Below are 20,435 nucleotides of genomic sequence, written 5' to 3'. Positions count from 1 at the left end.
ACCTTACCTCTGAGAAAGAATGGAGAGGAACACATTGTTCAACCCAAAGACCAGTTTTCTACTTTCAAATGCAATTAATTTTTTTTAAGCTGAAAATATTGAATTGAAAATACAAAATTGAAAACATTTCACTTTAAAGCAAATTATAGAATATAATTTAGAAGTTATTACATATCACCATTAGACACAGTACAGAACCAGTCTGGATGCGAGACTCGTTCCTGCTGTACCAGGGTAGTTCCAACCAACACGTGAATCCTGTTTGGATTCCCTGTCACCCAGCTCATGGCACAAATTCAAGAGCTGAGGAGTATTTATCCCTCACGTCCTGGAACAGGTCCAGCTGTAACTTTTCTCTCCACAGGAGGGCAGAATATTGACAGACCTGTGCAGCAGGGCGGTGACTGTCCTACACATACAAAAGAAAACCCGACTCTGCTTCATTCTAACGTTTCTGAAAGTCATGAAAGCAACATTCGGAATCCCAAATTTGTTACATGCACCTCTAAAATCAGCCCAGATTTGGTATAATCTTTACTAAAGAGAACTATCACACAAGGCAAATAAAGCTCCATCCATCCACAAGCCCTTGTTTTCCTTCAGGCAACGTTGCACGCCCCAAGCTGGACAAGATGCCGTGTCCCCCGCCTGGGGCTATTTTGGTGGCTACCTACATCAGCTCTGGGTGTGCAGAAGGAGAACATCCACCCACTTGATCCCTGTGGCCACCAGCCAGCATGGTGGCTCTGAAACAAGCACTTGCCTGAAGGAGGAAGAGGCCACTGTCTTCTGCTGCCTGGTTCTGTAAGCACGATTGAACCAGGATGTGCTGCAGGATGGGTGTTTTCCTGCACTCACCTGGCTATTGGAATATTCCACTCACGATGCTTTCTTCTTTCCCACTCAATGTGCAGACACATAGACGTACTGCTACCAAACTCTCCTTGGGTTTCTCCTCATTCTGCCTTCCTATTCTTCACTAAAAACCCCAAGAAAAAAACACCTTTCCCCCATCCTTTTATACCCTTTGCCTCCTGTCATTGCTTTTACAAGTCCCTTATCACCTACTTGAAAATCCAGTCTTTCAGTTCCCAAAAGCCTCTGCCACATTCCATCAGAGGTAAATGCCTTCTCCCACATTTCCAGCATTTGCAAGTGGTTTGCATCTCAGCAGAATTTCCCCCTTTAATTAATTCCGCATTAAGTCTCCGTGCTCTTTTCCCTTATTACTTTCTCAGAGCTGTTATGAGCAAAGTCGCCATCAGGGGAGCGTGGAGGTTTTGGCTGGCCCAAGTACAGGAAGGATGGAGGTTGTTCCCAGATGAGTAACTAATTCTTTTGCCCAAAGCTGAAGAGGTCAGCCATGTCAGGCACAAAGGGCTCATAGACGTTCCCAGGTGGGGATGAACCCAAACTGGTCCCCAGAGTCGATGATTCAGCAGGAATATAAAAACACAGGTATTTAAAATCCAAGTTGTAAAATAGTTGGCTGCAGGGAAGTTTGTGGGTCTTTTCAAGTCAGATTCTTCTGAATCTCCCTTTAGGATGACTAATTCCTTTACTTTTACACAATGACTGTCTGTCATGCTCTTCAAGGCATATTTTACATGACTCAGGCATTTCGGAGAACAAGCAAGGAAAATGTGCTTTCACCACCAAACGGGGTTAATGTGGCCAAGGTTGAATCAGTGCCTTTTTTCCCTTGGTCTTCACCAACAGGTTCTCCCAGACTTTTGAGCCTATAGACAGAGATTTCTTGAGAAAATACCTACATCTCTGCAGGACCAAATGAGATGCAGCCAGTGGTGCAAAGACACCAATGCAAGACTGCTGTCTAATCTTTGAAAGCTCATGTAAATCACTGATGATCACTGAGAAAGAACAACATTGCACCAGTCTTCAAAAACTAGTTCCACGCATCTACCTAATTGCCTCCACAAAAGTGAGAGCAGTCAGGAAGCTGTAGCCTGCTGCTGTCTAGCCATGGTCCACCTTCCTGTCTTACCTGTCCTTGACCAAAACTTTGCATGTTGTAGGCGTTTGCATTTGCCTGGATCCAGCCATACTTTTCTGCTGGGTGTCTTGTAGAAAGCAGCATGGGTCACCCTGTGAGACAGCAGACCCTGGGAGACTGGTAGAGCTGGGCATCAGGAAGGCAAGAAGGAGACTCGATCATGAAGGAGGCTCAGCCTCATGCCTAAATCCAGGACATTTTAAATTTAAAGGCTACTGTCTTAGGTAAATTAACAAAAATACGCCCAGCAACCAGTGTGAAAATACTTCAGCACCATTCCCACAGGCAGCCAGAGGCCTCCCCTTTGAGCTGAGACTTGTTGCTTTTGGTGCACCGATCTCGTTGGGAAGGGCTGCTTCCCAGTGCTCTCCTGGTTGTCCCTTCCAGACCTAAAACCCCTGAGGACCCCACTCACTTCTGCAAGGATCTGGGCTGTTTGGATCTGCACTGAGGGCTGCTCTCACGTGCTAATACATTTTATCAGCTCAGCTTCGTATGTTCATACAGGGTGTTTCCCCAAGTGATGGAGCTGCACTGTCTTCTAGGAAACAATTACTCACAAACGTAACCATCATCACATGCAGTATTTCTGCAACTGAGATCATCACAGCTAGGGATGGAAATACCCCCATGCACCAAGAACGCACCAAGAACAGGAACAGCTAGAACAGGGCTCTGAAAAGAGGATGTGGGGACAGAAGCAGTGATAACATCTCTCTGCCATCTAAAAAGTGACTGTGGCTGTCAGACACAGAAACTTGAGATTCTGAGCGTGCCCCTCTCACAGGCACGCAGTGCTATGCTGGCACAGCTCGGGCACTTTGTCGTAGTTGCCACCATTGCTCCACTGTGCTCTTTTGAGGGGACAGGAGAGAGCTAGGGAATGGGTCCCCACAGCTTCTCTTGGTGAGATGCTGAAGGTGGAGAGGATCCTTGATGTGCATTGGGGCTGTCCAGGGAGTGATCAGAGCCAAATCAAAGCGGCCTTTCCTTGCCCAAGCAAGCTGAGGATTCCCCACCACTCTATCTTTTAATAAAAACAGCCTTCCTGTGCGAGCATGACTCCACTGTCTTTGTCTCCACTGTCTTTGTCAGCTTTGTCTATCTCCTACGCAGTATTTGCTACGCAAGCCTCAGCGCACAGGAACGTGCTGCATCAGTCTCAGCCCAGCCAGGCTGACCTCTGGCTGGCGTCTGCTGGACAGTTACCGTGTTGTTCGCCATCTCCTCACAAAGTTTTGCCCTGCTTTGAGGCAGTTAGAGACTCAAAACACTTTCTTTGATAGTGGTTTATTAGTTAAGTTTAAGCACATTTTATACAAAAGACTGCTTTGCACATCGTACGGCAATTTTTACATTGGTCTTTGATTCTTGCAGCTGAAGCTGTTTGACCTGAATTTAAAGAAAACTCTGGTCTTAGTAAGTAAACCAGGGTTGAGAAAATATCCCCCAGAAATATTTGGTATCTTGCAAGACTTCCCATAGCAAAATCAGAAACCAGCAGCCTTTGTCCAGAAAATAAAATAATAAAAAAAAGCAAACCAAAAAAACAAAACAGGAGAGAAAACAGTAAGCGAAATCCTTCTCCTATGTGACCCCATAAACAAGGGCACCAGCTGCTCCACTTGAACCAAGGTCTGCCCTCTGAAGCAGCGCAAGTGCGTGGACATACAGACACACACAGAGAAGCCATGAAAACAGCACTCTCGAGAGGGGAAAGGCAGATGACAGTTCCCCTCTGTTCACAGCACCGAACAGCGAAGGCTACATGTGTTTCTAGTGTTATGCTTCGTGCACAGGCTCCTTTTGTAGCCTTTTATAGCACAGGCACAGTGCTAAAGCCATCACCCAAGCTGTCCCAGAGCAGCATCTGTTCCCGAGCCCACCTGCTCCAGGAAAAACTGGACAACAACCCCTGCCTGTTCCTTGGGGCTGCTGCTGGACGATGGCTGTCATCCACCTGGCCAGTCCAATGCCTCCTCTGTCTGAGCAGAGGAACTGTCTGCAGCTGCCATTTCAGGAGGGCTGCTTCTATTGAAGGAAATAATTTAACCCTTCCAGGGCTGCAAAGGTTGGTTTGTACAGTCTGGGCTACTGTACTTAAACTCTGCTGCCATGCAAGGGAATGTCTTAATTTTTGATCCACTTCTGCAACTGCATATGCCTGAGCTTTGGTCTTCCTTCCAAGTTGCTCATCACTTCCAAGTATAAAGGCTATGCTTGGGTAAAATAATATTGCTTGGAGAAGCAAATCTCCTTTTTTTATCAGGGTACTGCATAGAGGAGGACTTCAGTTTCCCCTGCAGCTGCTGTACCGGTGTATCACATACTGCTTCTCCCTTCTGCCAGCGCACCTTTCAGCAGTTACTTACCTTCCTATTTGCTGACCTCCATTTCCAGCCCTGCAGATTTCCCTTAGAATTTGTCATTTTGGCCAGAATGCAACCACCATTTGTGTTATTGTTCCTTTTTACAAGATGTCCAACGTTTTGTAATGGCTGAATGCCATATAAATACAAATGGCTTCCATGGGGATGAGCCCCCACCCCAGTTCCTTGCAGGACTTGTTGCGTATCACTGCAGGCACAAGGGAGAAGACAGGACGGTGTGCCCAGGACAGCAAGGGTGCATTGCCCCTTTGGGCAGCTCCAGGATGCCAAATTATCTCAGCTCAATGGCCAGTTTGTGCCAGATGGGCTTGGGCTGTCCCAGCCACGAGAAGCTTCCTGGAGGGAGGAGGTGCAGGCAGAAGCCCTGGTTTGAGGGCTACGATGTCTCAGTGGGGCCTGTGAGGACACCAAGGTTGAAATGGAAGTTCAGAGCTGTTTCTTATTTTCCTTTACCTAGGCATGGCAGCCTGGAACAGGAACAGGACCATTATTACAAGCTGCTGTGCTCTGGACAGGTGGATATGTGCAGGTACTGCTGCGGAAGAACATGTCCCAGGCCGCACGGCGTCTGTGTGAAGGGGTCCCTCATCCCTCTGGCATGGGCTCTCCCGCAGCATTTGTCTGAAATGGTATTATCTGTGGTTGGTCACTGCCTGCTTGCACCTGCTCCCACTAAGCAAGTCTCCCACCCACCCTGAGACCAGCAAGCCCTGGTGGAGACAAGAAGGGCTCCCCAGCTCAGCCCTTCATGTCTCCAGTGACACTGCCCCAGAGGATCAGCTGCAGGTGAGCCTGCAGAAAGCTGTGCTGTCTGCTTGCGCCGTACACCACCAGGCAGCTATAAACTCTTAACTTTTCCTATTTCTCGCTTGCATGAATGGATGACCTGCCCACACTTCATTGCTGCTGGCTGGGGACGTCTGAAGAGGCCAGGACATACTTGTGACCACCTGCTGGGCAGGAAGCAGCCACCGGTCATGGAGGCAGGAATGACAGAGTGAGGAAAAGATGGATGAAAAGCAGGGAAGCAGCACTAAATGCTAGCTGTAGAAGTGAGACAACAAGGAGAAGGGAGGGGAGAGATGCTCTTCTGCCTCAGAGGCTACAGTGACTGTGCAATAGAGCTTCCCACCTGTCCTCAGGTCAAAAAAAGACAGGAGAGCAGCAAGAATGATGCAAGGGTTGGGTAAAATGGGGGCTGCAAAGAGGAGGTCCTTCCCAGAGTGAGTTTTTACAGGAAAAGACCCACCTGAAAGGCCAAGGATTGCAAGAACAACTCTGCAAGATTGTGTCCGGAGTAGACGGAAGTAGAGTAATGGGGGTATCCACCTCCCAAGGAGGTGTTGATCCTTCCTTGTTCACACACCAACAGGAGAGCCCTGTGGAAAGCAAATGTCGCTATTGATTTTACATAAGAAGGCATTTTTACAAGAATGAACAGGAAAGTTGGTCATGAGTTGGTTGGTATGGCCAGGGTGCTGCTAGTTGTCAACATCAAAGGAGAAATGTGCAGGGTGGAGAAAACTTGGAATGAAAAAAGGTAAACTGAATTCAAGAGATCTGTGCAAAGACAGAAAAGGCAAATAGGTAAACAGCCACAGTGCCCCTAAGTGGCCCATGTAATGTAGACCTTTCACATAAGATTTTCTCCTTGTGGGAGTCCTGCTTTCTGGTCATTCAGCCAAAGATATCCTGAGGCTCGCTGAGGTGCCTCTCCAGGCGCCCGGTTGCTACCCTGGAAGACGTCCCAGCTCCTTGCCAGATGCAGGGTGGAGGTGTTCTCCCCTCTGGCCTCAGGCCAGTCCTGCAGACCCAACCCCGGCCACTGGGAAACTGGGTGGGGTGGCTGCTGAACCAGAACCACTGGGTGACATTTCACGCAAAATGTATTTGCTTAGTGGGAGGGGTAGAGTAGGTAGGGATTTGTACTCTGCAGCACACAAATGCTTTGCAGGCTTGTACAGATCGGAGCCCTTGCCCCTGCAGTCCTGTTCAGACCAGCACGGTCCAGGTGTGTGAATGAGGATGCTAACGGAGCCGTCCACACGCCGACTTGCGGGCAGGCAGCCAGGCTCCTACAAGTAGCAGTTCATCTATGCGATGCCAGCTGTGCACTGGAGGAGGCAACGCGGGGGGTTACAGACTTAACTCTTTACTGCTTTTGAAGTTAAATTGTAGGTATTAGCTGTCAATGGCCTCACCTGACATAGTCTGACACCAAACCCTGTGTCCCTCAGCACCTGCGGCCGGTTAGCAGTTTGCACCGTTTCTGAGCACTCCTTGGCATCCCACTACAAATGCTACAAAAATGCAAAGCCAGCAACACTTGCATAATGAAGGTTATCAGCTGCTTCGTTATTATCCAGCATATATCAGCCTAACCTCACTGTTTTAAGCTGGGCAGGCAGAGTCCAGGTCTCACACATCTGATGGGTGCTTACAGGCAGGCCACTCTTGCAGACCACCACCAAAGGGGTGCTGGACGCTGAGCAGGCATCAAGAACACATCCACATGTGCCACAGGGGTTGTGCACGTCTGCACTGGGCTGTAATGCTGGGGGTGGGGGTGGGGGGCTACGCCTGAGGCTAGTGTCTCAGGCAGAGGTCATTGTGCTGGTAAACTGAAGCAATGTTTTCCGATGGTATTCAGGAATATCCTTTCACTTTCTGGTATGCCGAGGGAGAACTGGTCTGTTCTCTTGGGAAGAACTGTCAACTAGCTAGATAATAAATCTCATTTATTATCTCTAGGCAGACTGGGAAGCTCAGTACTTCAAGCTTACAGGTTGTTCCTCTGGATTCCGCAGCGTTATAATCTTTTGCACTTGAGGGAGCTCAAGGATTCAATCCGAGCAGGCCCAGCTGTGAAATTGCTTGCTCCTGGGCATATCGCCCACTGAGCAGTGACATTTGTGCCTCCAGTTCCCACTGCTTGATGTCTCCCATCCTTCTAATGGACAATATGGCCACTCTGTCACCGCACTGTAGTGGTTTCACAAATATTGACTGTGTAAATTTCACAGTCACGTGAATTTTGTTGCAAGACCATTATAGTGCTTGATATATTATCCTTTGTAAAGCACACTGAGGTCTTGGGGCAGAGTGCACTTTGGAATTGCAGAACGCATTCTTCCCATCTCCTGTATTAATCCTACAATATACGCATCAGAGATTGATCCTGAGCACACGCCTCTTTATCTCCACAGATGTTGTCTTCTCCCCCCTCACATGTGTTTACTCTGTAAACTGTACCTTTGACAGAGGCTGTCTCAAAGAATCCCACATGTACACAGCGTTTCTCATGTTACTGTGCATGACGGGCTAATTATCTTTCAAAAGGAAACCAAGGGCTTCCACTTTCACCTTGATTTGCTAAAAACTGAGTTCCTACCGCTGCGGGGTTTGGGCTGTTTGTTGAACAGAATAAAACCTTTGCTTATCCCCAGCAAGACCACAACAGAGGCTGAGCCTGCCTGGCCAGACGTGAGGTACGTAGCCGGTTATTACAGCTGCTGGAGGAAAATATGTAAGTAGCTCTATGGTGATGGGCACAGAGCCAGCAGCAGTTGGTCTGAGGATTCGAAAATAAGGCGCCAAATGGTTGTTTTGAAAAAAACACTGGGTTTGTTTTCACTAGCATTTGAGATCAGTGCCAGGGCTTTATATAATATCAGCGTGGGGGTGTGAGCACTACTACTCCAGCTTCGCTGGAGTGGCGATGATCTAAGTGATCCTAGGGGCAGGCAGAGCTGGGATTGCTTCTGGCTGATAAAGCAAGCTTTGTGAACTCAGAGGAACTGCGTTTCAGAGCCAGTCCCCACCCTCCTGCACTAGGCTCTCCAAGCTACTAAATGGCTAAAATATTAGGAACTTGCTCATTTTGAGGGAACCTGAAATCCGTGGAATGCTACAAATGTCCTTTATCAACTAGAATAAGACTCAGCTCAGCAAGTGAAAATCAAAACTCATACTGTCCAAACTTACTGGCATAACATTTCATTAAAGGTGATAAGAATAACCCCTTCCTTGAGTTTAGATTAAATTTGCCATTCACCTACACAAATAGCAGCTAGAACATGAAGACTTGACCTCCGCAGGCTCCAGGGCTGCCTGCAGCCAGACTAGAAGGAAATGGTAGTATTGTTCCCACCTGGCCACCTCATTTGTTTTCAGTGGTATTTTCACAGTGCTTTATTGCCAAGAAGTCTGTCTTCCTATTACTTCGAAAGAATTCCTGAGCTATGGAGAGCCGGTGAAGGGAAAACTCAGTACCTAACGGTACGCTTCCTTTGCCCAACAAAGGCTCTATTGAAGAAAACCTCTCCACTGCTCTCATGTTACGGAAGTGGCTTTGCGGCAGGCGGGATGATAAATCACTGCGTGGAGAAGTGATGAGGTAGGATTGTTTTAAATTGAGGAGCCCTGAGCCCCTAGCTTCTTCCTTTGTTTCTTTTTTTGTTGAGATGGGAAAAAATGAGGTGTTCTTTTTTTTTAATAAAATGCTCAGTTCTTTCTGGTCACATGAGACTAGGATCTGGTTTCAGTACTAGAATCTGAAGAACCACCCAGGCCCTCCTGACATTGAAAGTAACTTGCCTTTCTGCCACAAAGGAGTGAACAATTTGAAGCACTGACCTGAATTCTCTTCCCCAGGCTTGCTTAATTCATCTCCCAGCGTGATACAGGTTGAATTCTGCCTCAATGAGGAGATAAATGCTGTAGCAGAAGGATGTTATTGTCCAAGGGTCCTGCCAAACATTATTTGCCTGGAAATTAGAAATAAATACATCTGCTACACATTAGAGGGTGTCTTGTTTTGAAAAAAATCCTTGTTCGACATACAGCCTGCTATCTGTTTGCTTTAATCCCACAACTGTGCACCGTGTTCCTCTTTGCTCTTCTTTACATGTCTCTTAGCAAACTTTCTCATAAACAGGCAAGGAAGATCTCCCTGCTGGAAGCAATTTTATTTAGTAGAAGCTGGAATTCAGGAGCAGAAATCTGTGGTGTAGTATGAATACTTCTTCCAGACTTCAAGTCATTGCTAGCAATTTTTAAATTACTGTTGAGCTGGGTTGAATGTGGACTGCTAGGAAAATGTTTTGTGCTATATGTTGAATCCATGTCCCTTCCTAACATTAATGAAAATACCTGAGACTATCAACTAAACGTAGGCAGTTCAGAGTGAAATAAGGAACACGAGGCAGAGGGGAAGTTAGATGAGGGGAAGTTAGGGAAGATAGAGACAATCTTGCTATTAAAGACATATGAATAACAAAGGGTAGGATGAGAAAGTAGAGGATGTGACAGCAGCTGCTGAGAAAGTAAAGCGGTCGAGGTAAGAAACAGCAATGGAGAACTTGTGTCCCCAGATTTGTCAAAATGTCAGAATCATTATGGAATCCAAGACAGCATCAGAAAACTCTTTACATCAAAATGTACAGGAAAGTGGCCAATGACAGACAACGTGCTTTGCATCAAAGGATATGTGAGGTTTTCCTCTCTCTTTATTACCCACTTTATTTTTTTTTTCATTTATCTAATGGGAAGAAGCACTCCAGTGCTAGGCAGAGCCTGTCACTGTTGTCTCTGTTCTCTGACATCCCAAGAATTTATTCTTAACCTACCCAAACAGTCAGGTGTTGCAAGTACCTTTGATATAGGGCTCCAAAACAGAGCGTAGACCACTTCCAAGTTCCTGACTTTATATCAGAATGAAATGTGCACCAGCCTGTGCTCAGCTTTACATGAAAAGTAAACCTGGTGCAGTCGGTGAGACAGCAGCCTTCATGTGCTCCGAACAAGTTTGCAATCTGAAAAGCCACGGAACACAGCCCCACTGATTGCCATGGCCTTCCGCCACCCCAGGCGGGTAAGGCTGACACATCCTTAGATTATCCCTTTGTTGTGGGACAACAAAATACATGATTGTGCCATTGTCTAGCAAATCAATTCTACCTTCTGAAAGCAGAGAGGGAGTTTTAGTATTAAATTATTTTGTGTACCACTGAACTCATGGTCCTTAATGGTAAACTAATTGCTAAGTATTGAGAGATGAATGACAAATTGACACTGGTTCAATACTAACCTATATCTCACAGTGATACAAAATGACCAGTATTTGAATAGATGCCAATTCCAGGAGTAAAGCATGGGTAGTACTCCATGTGAAACACAGTCATCTACTGGCTATTGGCTTTTGCACTTCCCTTCCTCCTTTTTTTTTTCCCCTCTTCCCCATCCCACTCTCAGACTGTTCTCTTCTCTTTAGCAGAGGTATGAAAAGTGAACATACACATTGGGCAAACAGGGAGGGGAGACAAGTGCCAAAGATGAAAGTTTGCAAATGTCCCAGTTACTGCTTAAGAAAGGCACCTTCTAAAAGCTGTAGAAATATTAAATCATAGAATCGTAGAATCCTTTAGGTTGGAAAAGACCTTTAAGATCATCAAGTCCAACCATACAGCTAACACTACCAAGTCCACCACTGAACCATGTCCCTAAGCGCCACATCCACACATCTCTTAAGTGATATTTCAAGAAATGTGTAAAAAAAAAAGATTTTACAGTGACATGGTATCAGCACTATGAAAATAACTGGTAATATTAGAAGGCAAAACAAACAAACTTGAAACTTACCAAGTTAGTAAGACACAATTTAAAAATCTGACAAAAAATAACGGGGGAGTTTGGGCTAAACTTTTTGAACAAAGGGGACTTATATCTGGATTATCAAACGAGGGAAAAGGTTTAAAGGAATTTCCAAAATATGATAGATGTACAGGGTATCACATCAAGTAACAAAAGAAGAAATGAGCTAGCCCAAAAATGCTTATTCAGAGGCTTTCAGCATTCCAAAAACATATTTTTTTTTCTGGTATAATATAATCAAATTTTATTGATGGTCTTCCACGATTTTCTTGGTGTGGGGAACTGTATGCTGGGAGAGAAAAAGTTAATTCTAAGTGCACAGCTTGAGGCTCACGAGCATTTTTCTTTGCTTCGCTCAGGGGAAGGCAGCTATGTTTGAAATGACACAGACTCACACAGGCAGCTCCTGCAAGGCTGGGGTCTGGAGCCGATCCAGCAGCAGTTGGTTTACAGTTTGCAAGTGGCGCCGAAATTCAAAAAACGCACTGTACTTCAAATCCAGAGACGCAGATGAAAACAATGAGGAAGGAGGTGGCTTCAGAGCCTCCTGGGCTGTCCTTGGTGTGGCTCCCTGCCCTGAGCGGGCAGATGGTGGGTCAGACCTCCCTGCTGAGCAAAGAGGCCACAGCACTCTGGGATTTGTAGTCTGTCGTTTCTTTGTCATTTTCTGGATCCATTTCAAGGCAAAGACAATTTATGAGTTCAGTCAGAAAGCTGTTTCACACTGAGTTACAACTCAGTAATCATATTATATATCATGTATATCATATTATCAGATCTCACTGACACAGAAGATCTGATAACAGTGGTGGTAAAATACCAACATTGCATAAATGCCTATAGAAACGACAGGCATAGTGATCTAGATACTTATTGTCATCTTTCATAAACTCCCTCCAAGTAACCTGCTGACATCCACGGCTTCACAGGCTCAGTGTGCAAACCCCTGAAGGAGACAGAGGTGAAGAAGCAACCAACCCTCTCCTTGGAGAGATGACACCCAAGGCCAGGTGGGATCATCTGCAGTCAGGAGGGTATGCTCTGTTTTCAAGAGAGGAAGGCAAGACAACTCTTTCATATTGGATACATATTTTTTAAACAAATATACTTAGGTGAAAACCTACTGCTTATATGGGTCAACTGCTAAAGATATACAGTAATTGAAATAGGGACTTAAAGCTATTCACCAACAACAGAGCATTGATGTACTGAGGTTTTCCAGATTGAGGTATACTTGATCTTAGGATCCCAGATCCTCTAACATGAGAATTATCTAGCTTATATGTTAAACACACTTGTGCTTATTTGTTCAGCCTGCCTCCATGAGTTTGTTTTCACATATTGCATGCAATATTTTCTCTCTTTCTGTTTACATTACACAATTACTATTTTGTTTGTTTGTTTTTGCTGTTCACATACCACTGACTTTACATCTGGTTTTCCCTCTTCGCAGGCAGAAAATCTTCCATTTCTAAGCCTTCTCTGGTAGCCAAAAGGCAAAACTGCAGTAAGTGCTTTTCAGCCTCAGAAGTTTTGTGACATTAGGAACTAGCTTATGAGAATGGCAATACAATATATAGTAGTTAATGTGTAAGAACTGACAGAAATTGGTGTATGTTCAGTAAAAATATGTTTTGGGGAAAATAATACTTCAAACATTTAGGAAGTGAAAACTTCCAAGTGGCTTTTTACAAATTTGGCTGCGTTCCCTGGGATGGCAAAAGGATCTCTTCCTTCTTGAACAGCCTGACTGGAGGCTAGGAAGCATTATACCTTCTCAGTAAAACTGGGGAAGCTTCTAACACCTACAAAACAGCACTCCTAAAAATTCCCTCCTGGAAATAGCTAATTGGTATTCATTTTGAAACTCTCTACTCCCATTATAAACAAACAGCAGGTCCCTGGCCTACAGGATTTCAATGCAGACAGGAATTACAGCAAATTCATAAACACTTCCAAACAGGGAAGTTTGGATACTTTGATACAACGAAGTTTTAGATATCTAATGTGAAAATAGATCCTATAAGAGAAATATTAAAACTTTCAGTAAAATCATAGAGTTATGGAATGGTTTGGGTTGGAAGAGATCTTAAAGATCATCTAATTCTAACCCCCCTGCCATGGGCAGGGGACACCTCCCACCAGACCAAGTTGCTCAAAGCCCCATCCAGCCTGGCCTTGAACACCTCCAGGGATGGGACATCCACAACTTCTCTGGGAAACCTGTTCCAGTGCCTCACCACCCATCTGAGTAAATAATTTCTTCCTTATACCTAATCTAAATCTACCCGCTTTTAGTTTAAAGCCATTACTCCTTGGCCTATCACTACACCCTATAACAAGGAGTCCCTCCCCAGCTTTCCTGCAGCCTCCTTTAGGTACTGGAAAGCTGCTGTAAGGTCTCCCCGGAGCCTTCTCTTCTCCAGGCTGAACAACCCCAACTCCCTCAGCCTGTCCTCATTGCAGAGCTGCTCCAGCCCCTTGATCACCTTGGAGGCCCTACTCTGGACTCATTCCAGTACGTCCCTGTCCTTCTTGTGCTGGGGGCCCCAGAGCTGAATGCAGTAAAATTGTGAGAATTAGGAACACAGCATCGCTTCAAATCAATGCTTCCCTTGGAGGATATGGAAGGCAGCTGACTGTACAGGTCTGTTTGTACAAAGTCATTTTTGGTGGGCATGGGGCTTTGTTAACAAAGAACAGAGGCAGATCATAGCAAGGAGCAGCTGCTCTGCATCCCTGGCAGCTCGTAGCACCTCAGCAGGATCACTGCAGGGCCCCGGGAGCTGGCAGTGAGATGCGGGAAGCAGGAACAGTGCCTGTTCTCCTTCTGCACAACACACTAGGATCTGCTGCTGAGATCCAAGCACCGATGAACACTTGAGGAGTAGCCCTGATCCATAGCTCTGAGCCCTCGTCTGCAGTAAAAACAACGCCTTCAGGAGCATTCCCTTTCTTGTTGTGCTTTACTCATAGTCACGATAGCGTAACCCTGCCTTTAAAGCACGTTACAAACTACAGTTCCAAGTGATGAGCACACACGGCCCCGTCGCTCGCCCGCAGCCCACAAAATGGAGGGCGGCCGGGACTGCGCCTCCCGGCGCGCCCTGCGGCGCAGCGCGGCCATCTTGGCGCCGAGACTTCATTTCCCAGGCGGCGCGGCGGCGGGGGAGGCGATGTCCGCCATCTTACCGCTCCCTCCTCCCCCGGTGCGGCCGGATTGAATGAGCCCGCTGCCCGCCTGCCCGCGAATCGAGCGCCATGTCAGGCACCCCGAGCCGCGGCACCCCCGGCGGGACCCCGCTGTCACCGACTCGCATCTCCCGCCTGCAGGAGAAGGAGGAGCTGCGGCAGCTCAATGACCGCCTGGCCGTCTACATCGACCGTGTGCGGGCGCTGGAGCTGGAGAATGACCGTTTGCTGGTGAAGATCTCCGAGAAGGAGGAGGTCACTACTCGGGAGGTACGGCCCAGGGCGGCCTGCAGGCCCCCTCCCGGGACTCCTCAGGCGGGAGGGTGAGCGACGGCGGCTCGCTGGAGGCGTTTTCCCCGCTCTCTCCGAGGACGGGGGGGTCCGCGGCCCTGGGGCTCGCCCGACCCCTTCCCCCGCGGCTCCTCCGCGTTCGCGCCCGGCGCGGGCCGCGCTGTGGAGGCTCCGCGCGGCCCCTGGGCGAAAGCGAAGCTCGGCGGCGCGGCCCTGGCTCGCTCGCAGCCCCCGGCCGTCCCGCTCCGGGCTGAGAGCCGTGCGGGCCGGGGGGGGGGGAGGGTTTGTAGAAATCCCAGCCTGTTTCTGTGTGGCCCTTCGGAGAGCCGTAGGGGCCGCGATGTCGGGCGGAGAGGCTGCTGGCGGCGCGCTGAGCTCGGCTCAGGCCGGTCTCGTCAGCGAGTGGAAACTCGTGAGGCGGGAAGGAGCCTGGGGCGGGCACCGGGGCTGGAGCTGCCCGCTGCCCTTCTTCTTTCGGCCAGGTAGGGCTTGCCGCACGAAATGCGGTTCTCGGAGGCATCGAAACGTTCGGGCAGGTCTCATCTGCTGTGGGCTGGTGCTTCGCTGTAGTTTGTAGCCTGTTCCCCTGTCACAGGTAAACCGGTGAAGGCTGAGCGCTCGGACCCCCGTGTCGTGTGAGTTGTAGCAAACCGGGTGTCAGGTTTTGTGTGTTTTTTTTTTTTTTGGTCTCTGGCCTGTGGCTGTTGTGATGAGGTGAAAAATTTGAAAGGGTTGATGCGAACTTTGGTTATTGATAGAGGAAAATCTCTTTTAGTCCCTTCAAATGCCATGGATCAAATCCGTTAGTGTGGAAGGTGATCTGGTCCGTTCCCTGTGATCCGGGAGGCAGACTGGCTGGTCCTTTTTCTCCAAGCCATGTTTTGCTTTTCCCTTCTCTCTTGAATCTGCTTTCCCCCAGGATTCTCCTTCCCATATGGAGGAAGGGTGTAGTCAGGGGTGCAGCTGGGGACAGTCCCACCCATCCTGTACCAGCTCAAACCCTCCTCCATCTTTCGGAGGCAGTCTGCAAGGTAAGGTATCTCACTTCCCAAGTTAAACTTAATTAAGTTAAACTTCCATGGAAAGCTGGCAGATAGCAGCATTGTAACTTGTGTGATGTGAAGGATTGTTGTGCTACTAATGTAGGCTTTTTTATTTTTTTTCAAGGGGTCTGTTTTGGTGATGGTAGTGGGAGAAGGGTTTACATTCATGTAATTCAGTTTAAGTAGGCCAAATGTGGCCGTGGCTTGTTTTGGGAGTGGTAAGCCTACCTGCAATCAGTGCACACTAAAGTACCTTGAAATGCATGTGTATCACTTAATGTTGTAATACAACTTCAGTGTTTTCAAGATAACTAGATATTGTGAAACATAAAAAATTGCCTGTGTCACTTGTTCTATGTGAAATCATGCTATAAACAGAATAACCACGTCTGGTTCAGGGAGCTTGTGAGTTGTAGATTGCTGGAGGCTGGAGATAAAAACAGGGAATACACACTGTAAATATAGGAGGCAGAATATAATTCCATCAACAAGAACATATGGAATGAGAGTAAGAACAGGGCAAGCACAAAACATAGAAGTAATCTTATATCTAGTATAAATTAAACCACCTTTTAACAACTTTTCTGCGCATTACGAATTCTGAAAAAATATTCAGATGCAGTAATTAGGGAAAATAAGCCTGAAGATCTTGATATAAATACTTTGCTTACTTTACCCTTGAGCTTTCCTTTCTTTACTCTTACTCCAGACTTTTTTTTTTTAAAATTCTTAATTCTTAGGCATATTCTAGGATTCTTCAAGCCCTTCAGTGTTGTGTTAGAGCCAATGCCTGTAAGATATTTCACTTGGTTTCTGGACTATCAGTTAAATGCTTCCCTCTTCTTTTTAGCACAGCTTATTTTTTTTCTATACGTAAGTCTAGAATGAGAGACTTTGCAGTCTTATCAGTGTTTTGATTCAGGGCTGTGGACTGTGGTTCAGGATTGTGTGAGCAGTAAAACTTCAAGTGGCTGTCAGTTTTTGGGTTTCCTGGGATGGCAGAATCCCGTCCTTTCAGCACCAAACTGGTCAGCTGGATTTTGTGCTGGTAGTTCAATTTTCTTGTAACACCATTACACCATTAGAATTTTTGTTCCTAAAATTATCAGACTTAGCATGAAATAAGGTACTAATTTAAAAAAAAAAAAACCACCAGCAAAAAAAAAACCCACAACATCCTAACTTCTGTTCAGAAGCACTATTAAGTGTAGTCCAGTGATACTGTCACAATGTTTGGGTACATAATTATATCTTATATTAGTCCTGCATGTTTGAAATATACGATTTTCTTTTTTCAGGGTGTTCATGATGAAAACTCCCCTTGGTTAACCTCAACTGTGTTCAAGTTTTGGCTCCTTTGATTTTTTTTTTTTAGCTAAATATTTGAATATCTCTGGCTTATCTGTGGTTATCTGCATTTTCCCTCCTGATATTCTTCTTGTTACATTTACCACATTTAATAACTATCTTGACCTTTTACAGATTTTTTTTTCTGCACTCCAAGACTTTAATTTCAGCATGCATTAGGTCTGCTGCTCTTCCTAATAAATACGTTGTTTAAAAGGGTTTATCTGACTCCTTTAAGGCTATGATGTGTCGCAAACTGCTTCAAAAAATCTGCTGGTTGTGATAGTATAATGTTGAGTACGTCTGAGCACAGTGCTTGTTCCCTTCCCAAAAAAAAAAGAAGGATGGTATTCTGGTATGAAAAAAGTTCAGCGCTTTATAGAAACTGAGACACTTCCGTATCCTGAGTATCCACTTCAATGTTCATTGAATCAAAGATACTGATTTTTGTTTTTACACTAGGGAGCAGGCCTGCCAAATGTACAAGTTTTTTGTACAAGGACTTTGTACAAGTCCGTGTAGATGTCGGTTGCTCTTCCCCTATCCACCAAAGCTGCAACCCCCTTGTAGAAGGCCACCAGATTTGTCAGGCACGATCTGCCCTTAGGGAGGCCATGTTGGCTGTCACCAATCACCTCCCTATTTTCCATGTGCCTTAACAGAGTTTCCAGGAGGATCTGCCCCGTGATCTTGCCGGGCACAGGGGTGAGACTGACTGGCCTGTTGTTCCCTGGGTCTTCCTTTTTTCCCTTTTTAAAATGGGGGGTTTATTTCCCCTCTTGCAGTCAGTGGGAGCTTCACTGGACTGCCACGACTTCTCAGCTGTGATGGATAGCAGCTTGGCAACTTCATCTGCCAGTTCCCTCAGGACCCTTGGAGGCATCTCTTCAGGTCGTATGCATTTGTCCACCTTTAGGTTCCTCAGGTGGTCGCAGACCTGATCTTCTACTGTGAGTGGTCCTTCAATTTCCCAGCCTCTGCATTTGCCTTCAGGGGTTTGGGCTTTGTGGCTAGAATTTGTACTAACACCCTCCCTCCCACTGCAGTGCTTATGATTGCCTACCTCCAGAAAAGGTGTTTTTATAGTCCTGGCAGGGATTACTACACTGTTTTGAGCACATCCCACTGTTCTCACCCTCAGGAAGAGGGGTGGGGTGAGTAGGAGAAGTGAAGATCCCTGGGAGACCTCACTACTGACACCAATTACACTTGTGGCAGAAGCAGTGTCTCCAGGCTTCCCCGCTGACTTGTGTTTTCCCACCTCTGTGGGTGTCACTGAAGGTGGCCGTAGCCTTGTATGTCAGAGCCACCAAAAGTTTCAATGTGGTCTCACCTGGTTTATCGCTTACCTGTCAGTGCTGCAGCTGCTGTGCCCTTTGTGTGCAGTGTGTGTAGCAAAAGGAGCTACTGTCAGGGCTGTGATGTGTAGCTCTGGTGCTACCTCGTTGCCACCTGAGAAATACGTGTTCAGATGCTTCTCTGAGTGCTGGGTCATTTGAGTTGTAGCCTCCAAGACAAAAGGTTAAATGGTCTTCTGCAGACATCATCTGTAGGGTGGTGATTGTATGCAGCTCACTTTCCTGCAGTAGTTTCACACCTGCCGAACTGCCACGCCTGGATGGAAAAGAAGGGAGAATGTTTATTTAAGCTATCTTACTGAAGTCTTTGGGCAAAGGCAGCCCTGTTCCTCCAAGACCTGTGACCTCACGTGCCGAGTTTCACTCAGATTGTGCCGTGGCTCCGAGTCTATCTCTGAAGAAGCTGGTTCTCAACCATACAAACAGATTTCCTTGAACGGGTGTGATGCAACTAACAAAATGTGGATGATCTACCTTTGTCAGTGATGTTGATGCTGATGAGTGCCTGGTCCTGAGCAGACATTTCAGTGGCCTGGATAGGTGGGAACACGTCAGAAGAAAGAGTACCCGTGCCCTAACAGGTGTTCTTGGTGAGCCTGGTAGTCCTTCAGCAGCCCATAACAGGTGAACAAAAGCATGTTGAGCCACGCCTGGTGAGAATGCACGTACCTTTTACACATTGATGCATATTAATATGATTAACGTTTCCTCACCCAATTTGTCCAGGCTCACTTGTGGCATGGGGCATGTTCCTTTCTTAGCCTGTAGATTCATTGCCTTAGCGTGCCTCCTGTGTCTTCACCGAGTGATGTCTTGAGGTTTTTCAAGTGATTGACGTAGGACCGCTTGTGTTCATCTATCTGTCCTTCAGCCTCCACGCAGAGCTTTCTTGAGCGCTCTCAGCACAGTTGGATTAAAGTAGGTAGGTAGGTTAAAGTAGGCTTAAGAGCATCCAGCAGTTCTGCCTTTCAAAGTGTTCTGTGCAAATATCGCTACTTTCTTGCGCTTTGCATGCTCATTTCCCTTTTCCCCTCATCTTCAGATGGTGCCTACATTTTCAAAACAGAGGCCTCATCTCCTGACCCGTCCTGCCTTCTGGGGAGGTTTGCTGCTGACCAGGGCATTCAGGTTGTTGTGGAGGAGCTCCTGAGACTCATTTGGCCATCTGATTGTTAACCCCTGCTGCCCTTCCATGGAGGCACCGGTGATGCTGGCAGGGGTGACCTGGAAAGTGTTGAGTGTGACTCCATGTCTCTGTGGGTGACTGTTCATGCGATGAAGGCTCGGATGGTTTGCTGAGCAGGTGGAGCTTGAGGGTGACAGGACGGATCCTGCGGAGCAACAGTCGGCTGCAGCACTGCTGTTGACAACAGGATTTTGGATTCTAGAACCACGGAGCTGTCTTTCAGGATCGACAACTGCTTAGAAGAGAGGCTATACCTAAGTAGGGCAAAGGTATCTCTGTCAACAGACTGGTCAGCCTGATAAGAACTTCAAACTAGGAATAATGAGGGAGAGAGAGGTTCCTCTAAGATCAGGCGAGGAAGTAGTAGGTAGGCAAAGGGCCTGGGGTTATGTGAACAGAGGAGACAGTAGTTAACAGAACAAGGATGAAATGGAATCGTCCACAACACAGGCATGTAAAGAAGGAGGTGCCCGTGGGACAGCCTTGTGGGGAAAGCTCTCGGGCTCTTCCTGGGGAATCATCATGGTGCTTCTCTGAAAAGTTTGGATGCTAATGAGCGCAGCATGGGGAACAACCAGGAGGAACGGGGCATTGTGGTCACTACAACCTCACTGGAGTCGTGGAGATGAAGCGGGATAGTTCACGTGATGAGTGCTGCAACACATGGATACAAGAATCCCAAGAAAAAGGTTTTCAAAGAGAAAAGGTGTCCGAGAGAGCTGGGTTGATACTCAGGGATCACTGCCTCCAAGCCATGATCCATCCTGACAATTCCACTGATGCTTAAAAAATGACAAAAAAAAAAGGGAAGATACCGGAAATTCTCTCTTGCACCCAGTATTCTTTAGGAGTGTTCAGGGACAAGGTAGACACTGTCTGGTGGTCCTCTGCTGGGAAATGTGACTAGGCAAAGACCCGGAAATGTTCTGCACAGTTGCTAGATGCATTTATTGAATTTCCTTT

General features: G+C 46.8%; 1 protein-coding gene and 2 long non-coding RNA genes across 3 annotated transcripts in view; 2 read left to right on the top strand and 1 right to left on the bottom strand.

Annotated features, from left to right (window-relative positions):
* Window positions 1–3,288: 3,288 nt before the first annotated feature.
* On the bottom strand, window positions 3,289–14,051 carry LOC308182168. The gene is made up of 3 exons (XR_013941705.1): window positions 11,451–14,051; window positions 5,654–5,783; window positions 3,289–5,025 (listed from the first exon to the last, which is right to left on the bottom strand). It is a non-coding gene; the product is annotated as an uncharacterized lncRNA (long non-coding RNA).
* Window positions 5,804–7,569, top strand: LOC308182171. The gene is made up of 2 exons (XR_013941708.1): window positions 5,804–6,851; window positions 7,160–7,569. It is a non-coding gene; the product is annotated as an uncharacterized lncRNA (long non-coding RNA).
* Window positions 14,052–14,175: 124 nt separating the features above from the next.
* Window positions 14,176–20,435, top strand: part of LMNB2 (lamin B2) — a 28,437-nt gene continuing 22,177 nt past the window's right edge. Inside the window, exon 1 of the mRNA XM_080566227.1 lies at window positions 14,176–14,517. Coding sequence (XP_080422353.1) covers window positions 14,317–14,517 — 201 coding nt within the window. The 5' untranslated portion in view covers window positions 14,176–14,316. The remainder of the gene's footprint in view (window positions 14,518–20,435) is intronic.

The sequence above is a fragment of the Anser brachyrhynchus genome (assembly GCF_964034855.1).
Source record: "Anser brachyrhynchus genome assembly, chromosome: 23".
Lineage (NCBI taxonomy): Eukaryota > Metazoa > Chordata > Aves > Anseriformes > Anatidae > Anser > Anser brachyrhynchus.
The sequence above is the reverse complement of the archived record's forward strand: the minus strand, read 5'-3'. Positions and strand labels throughout refer to the sequence as shown.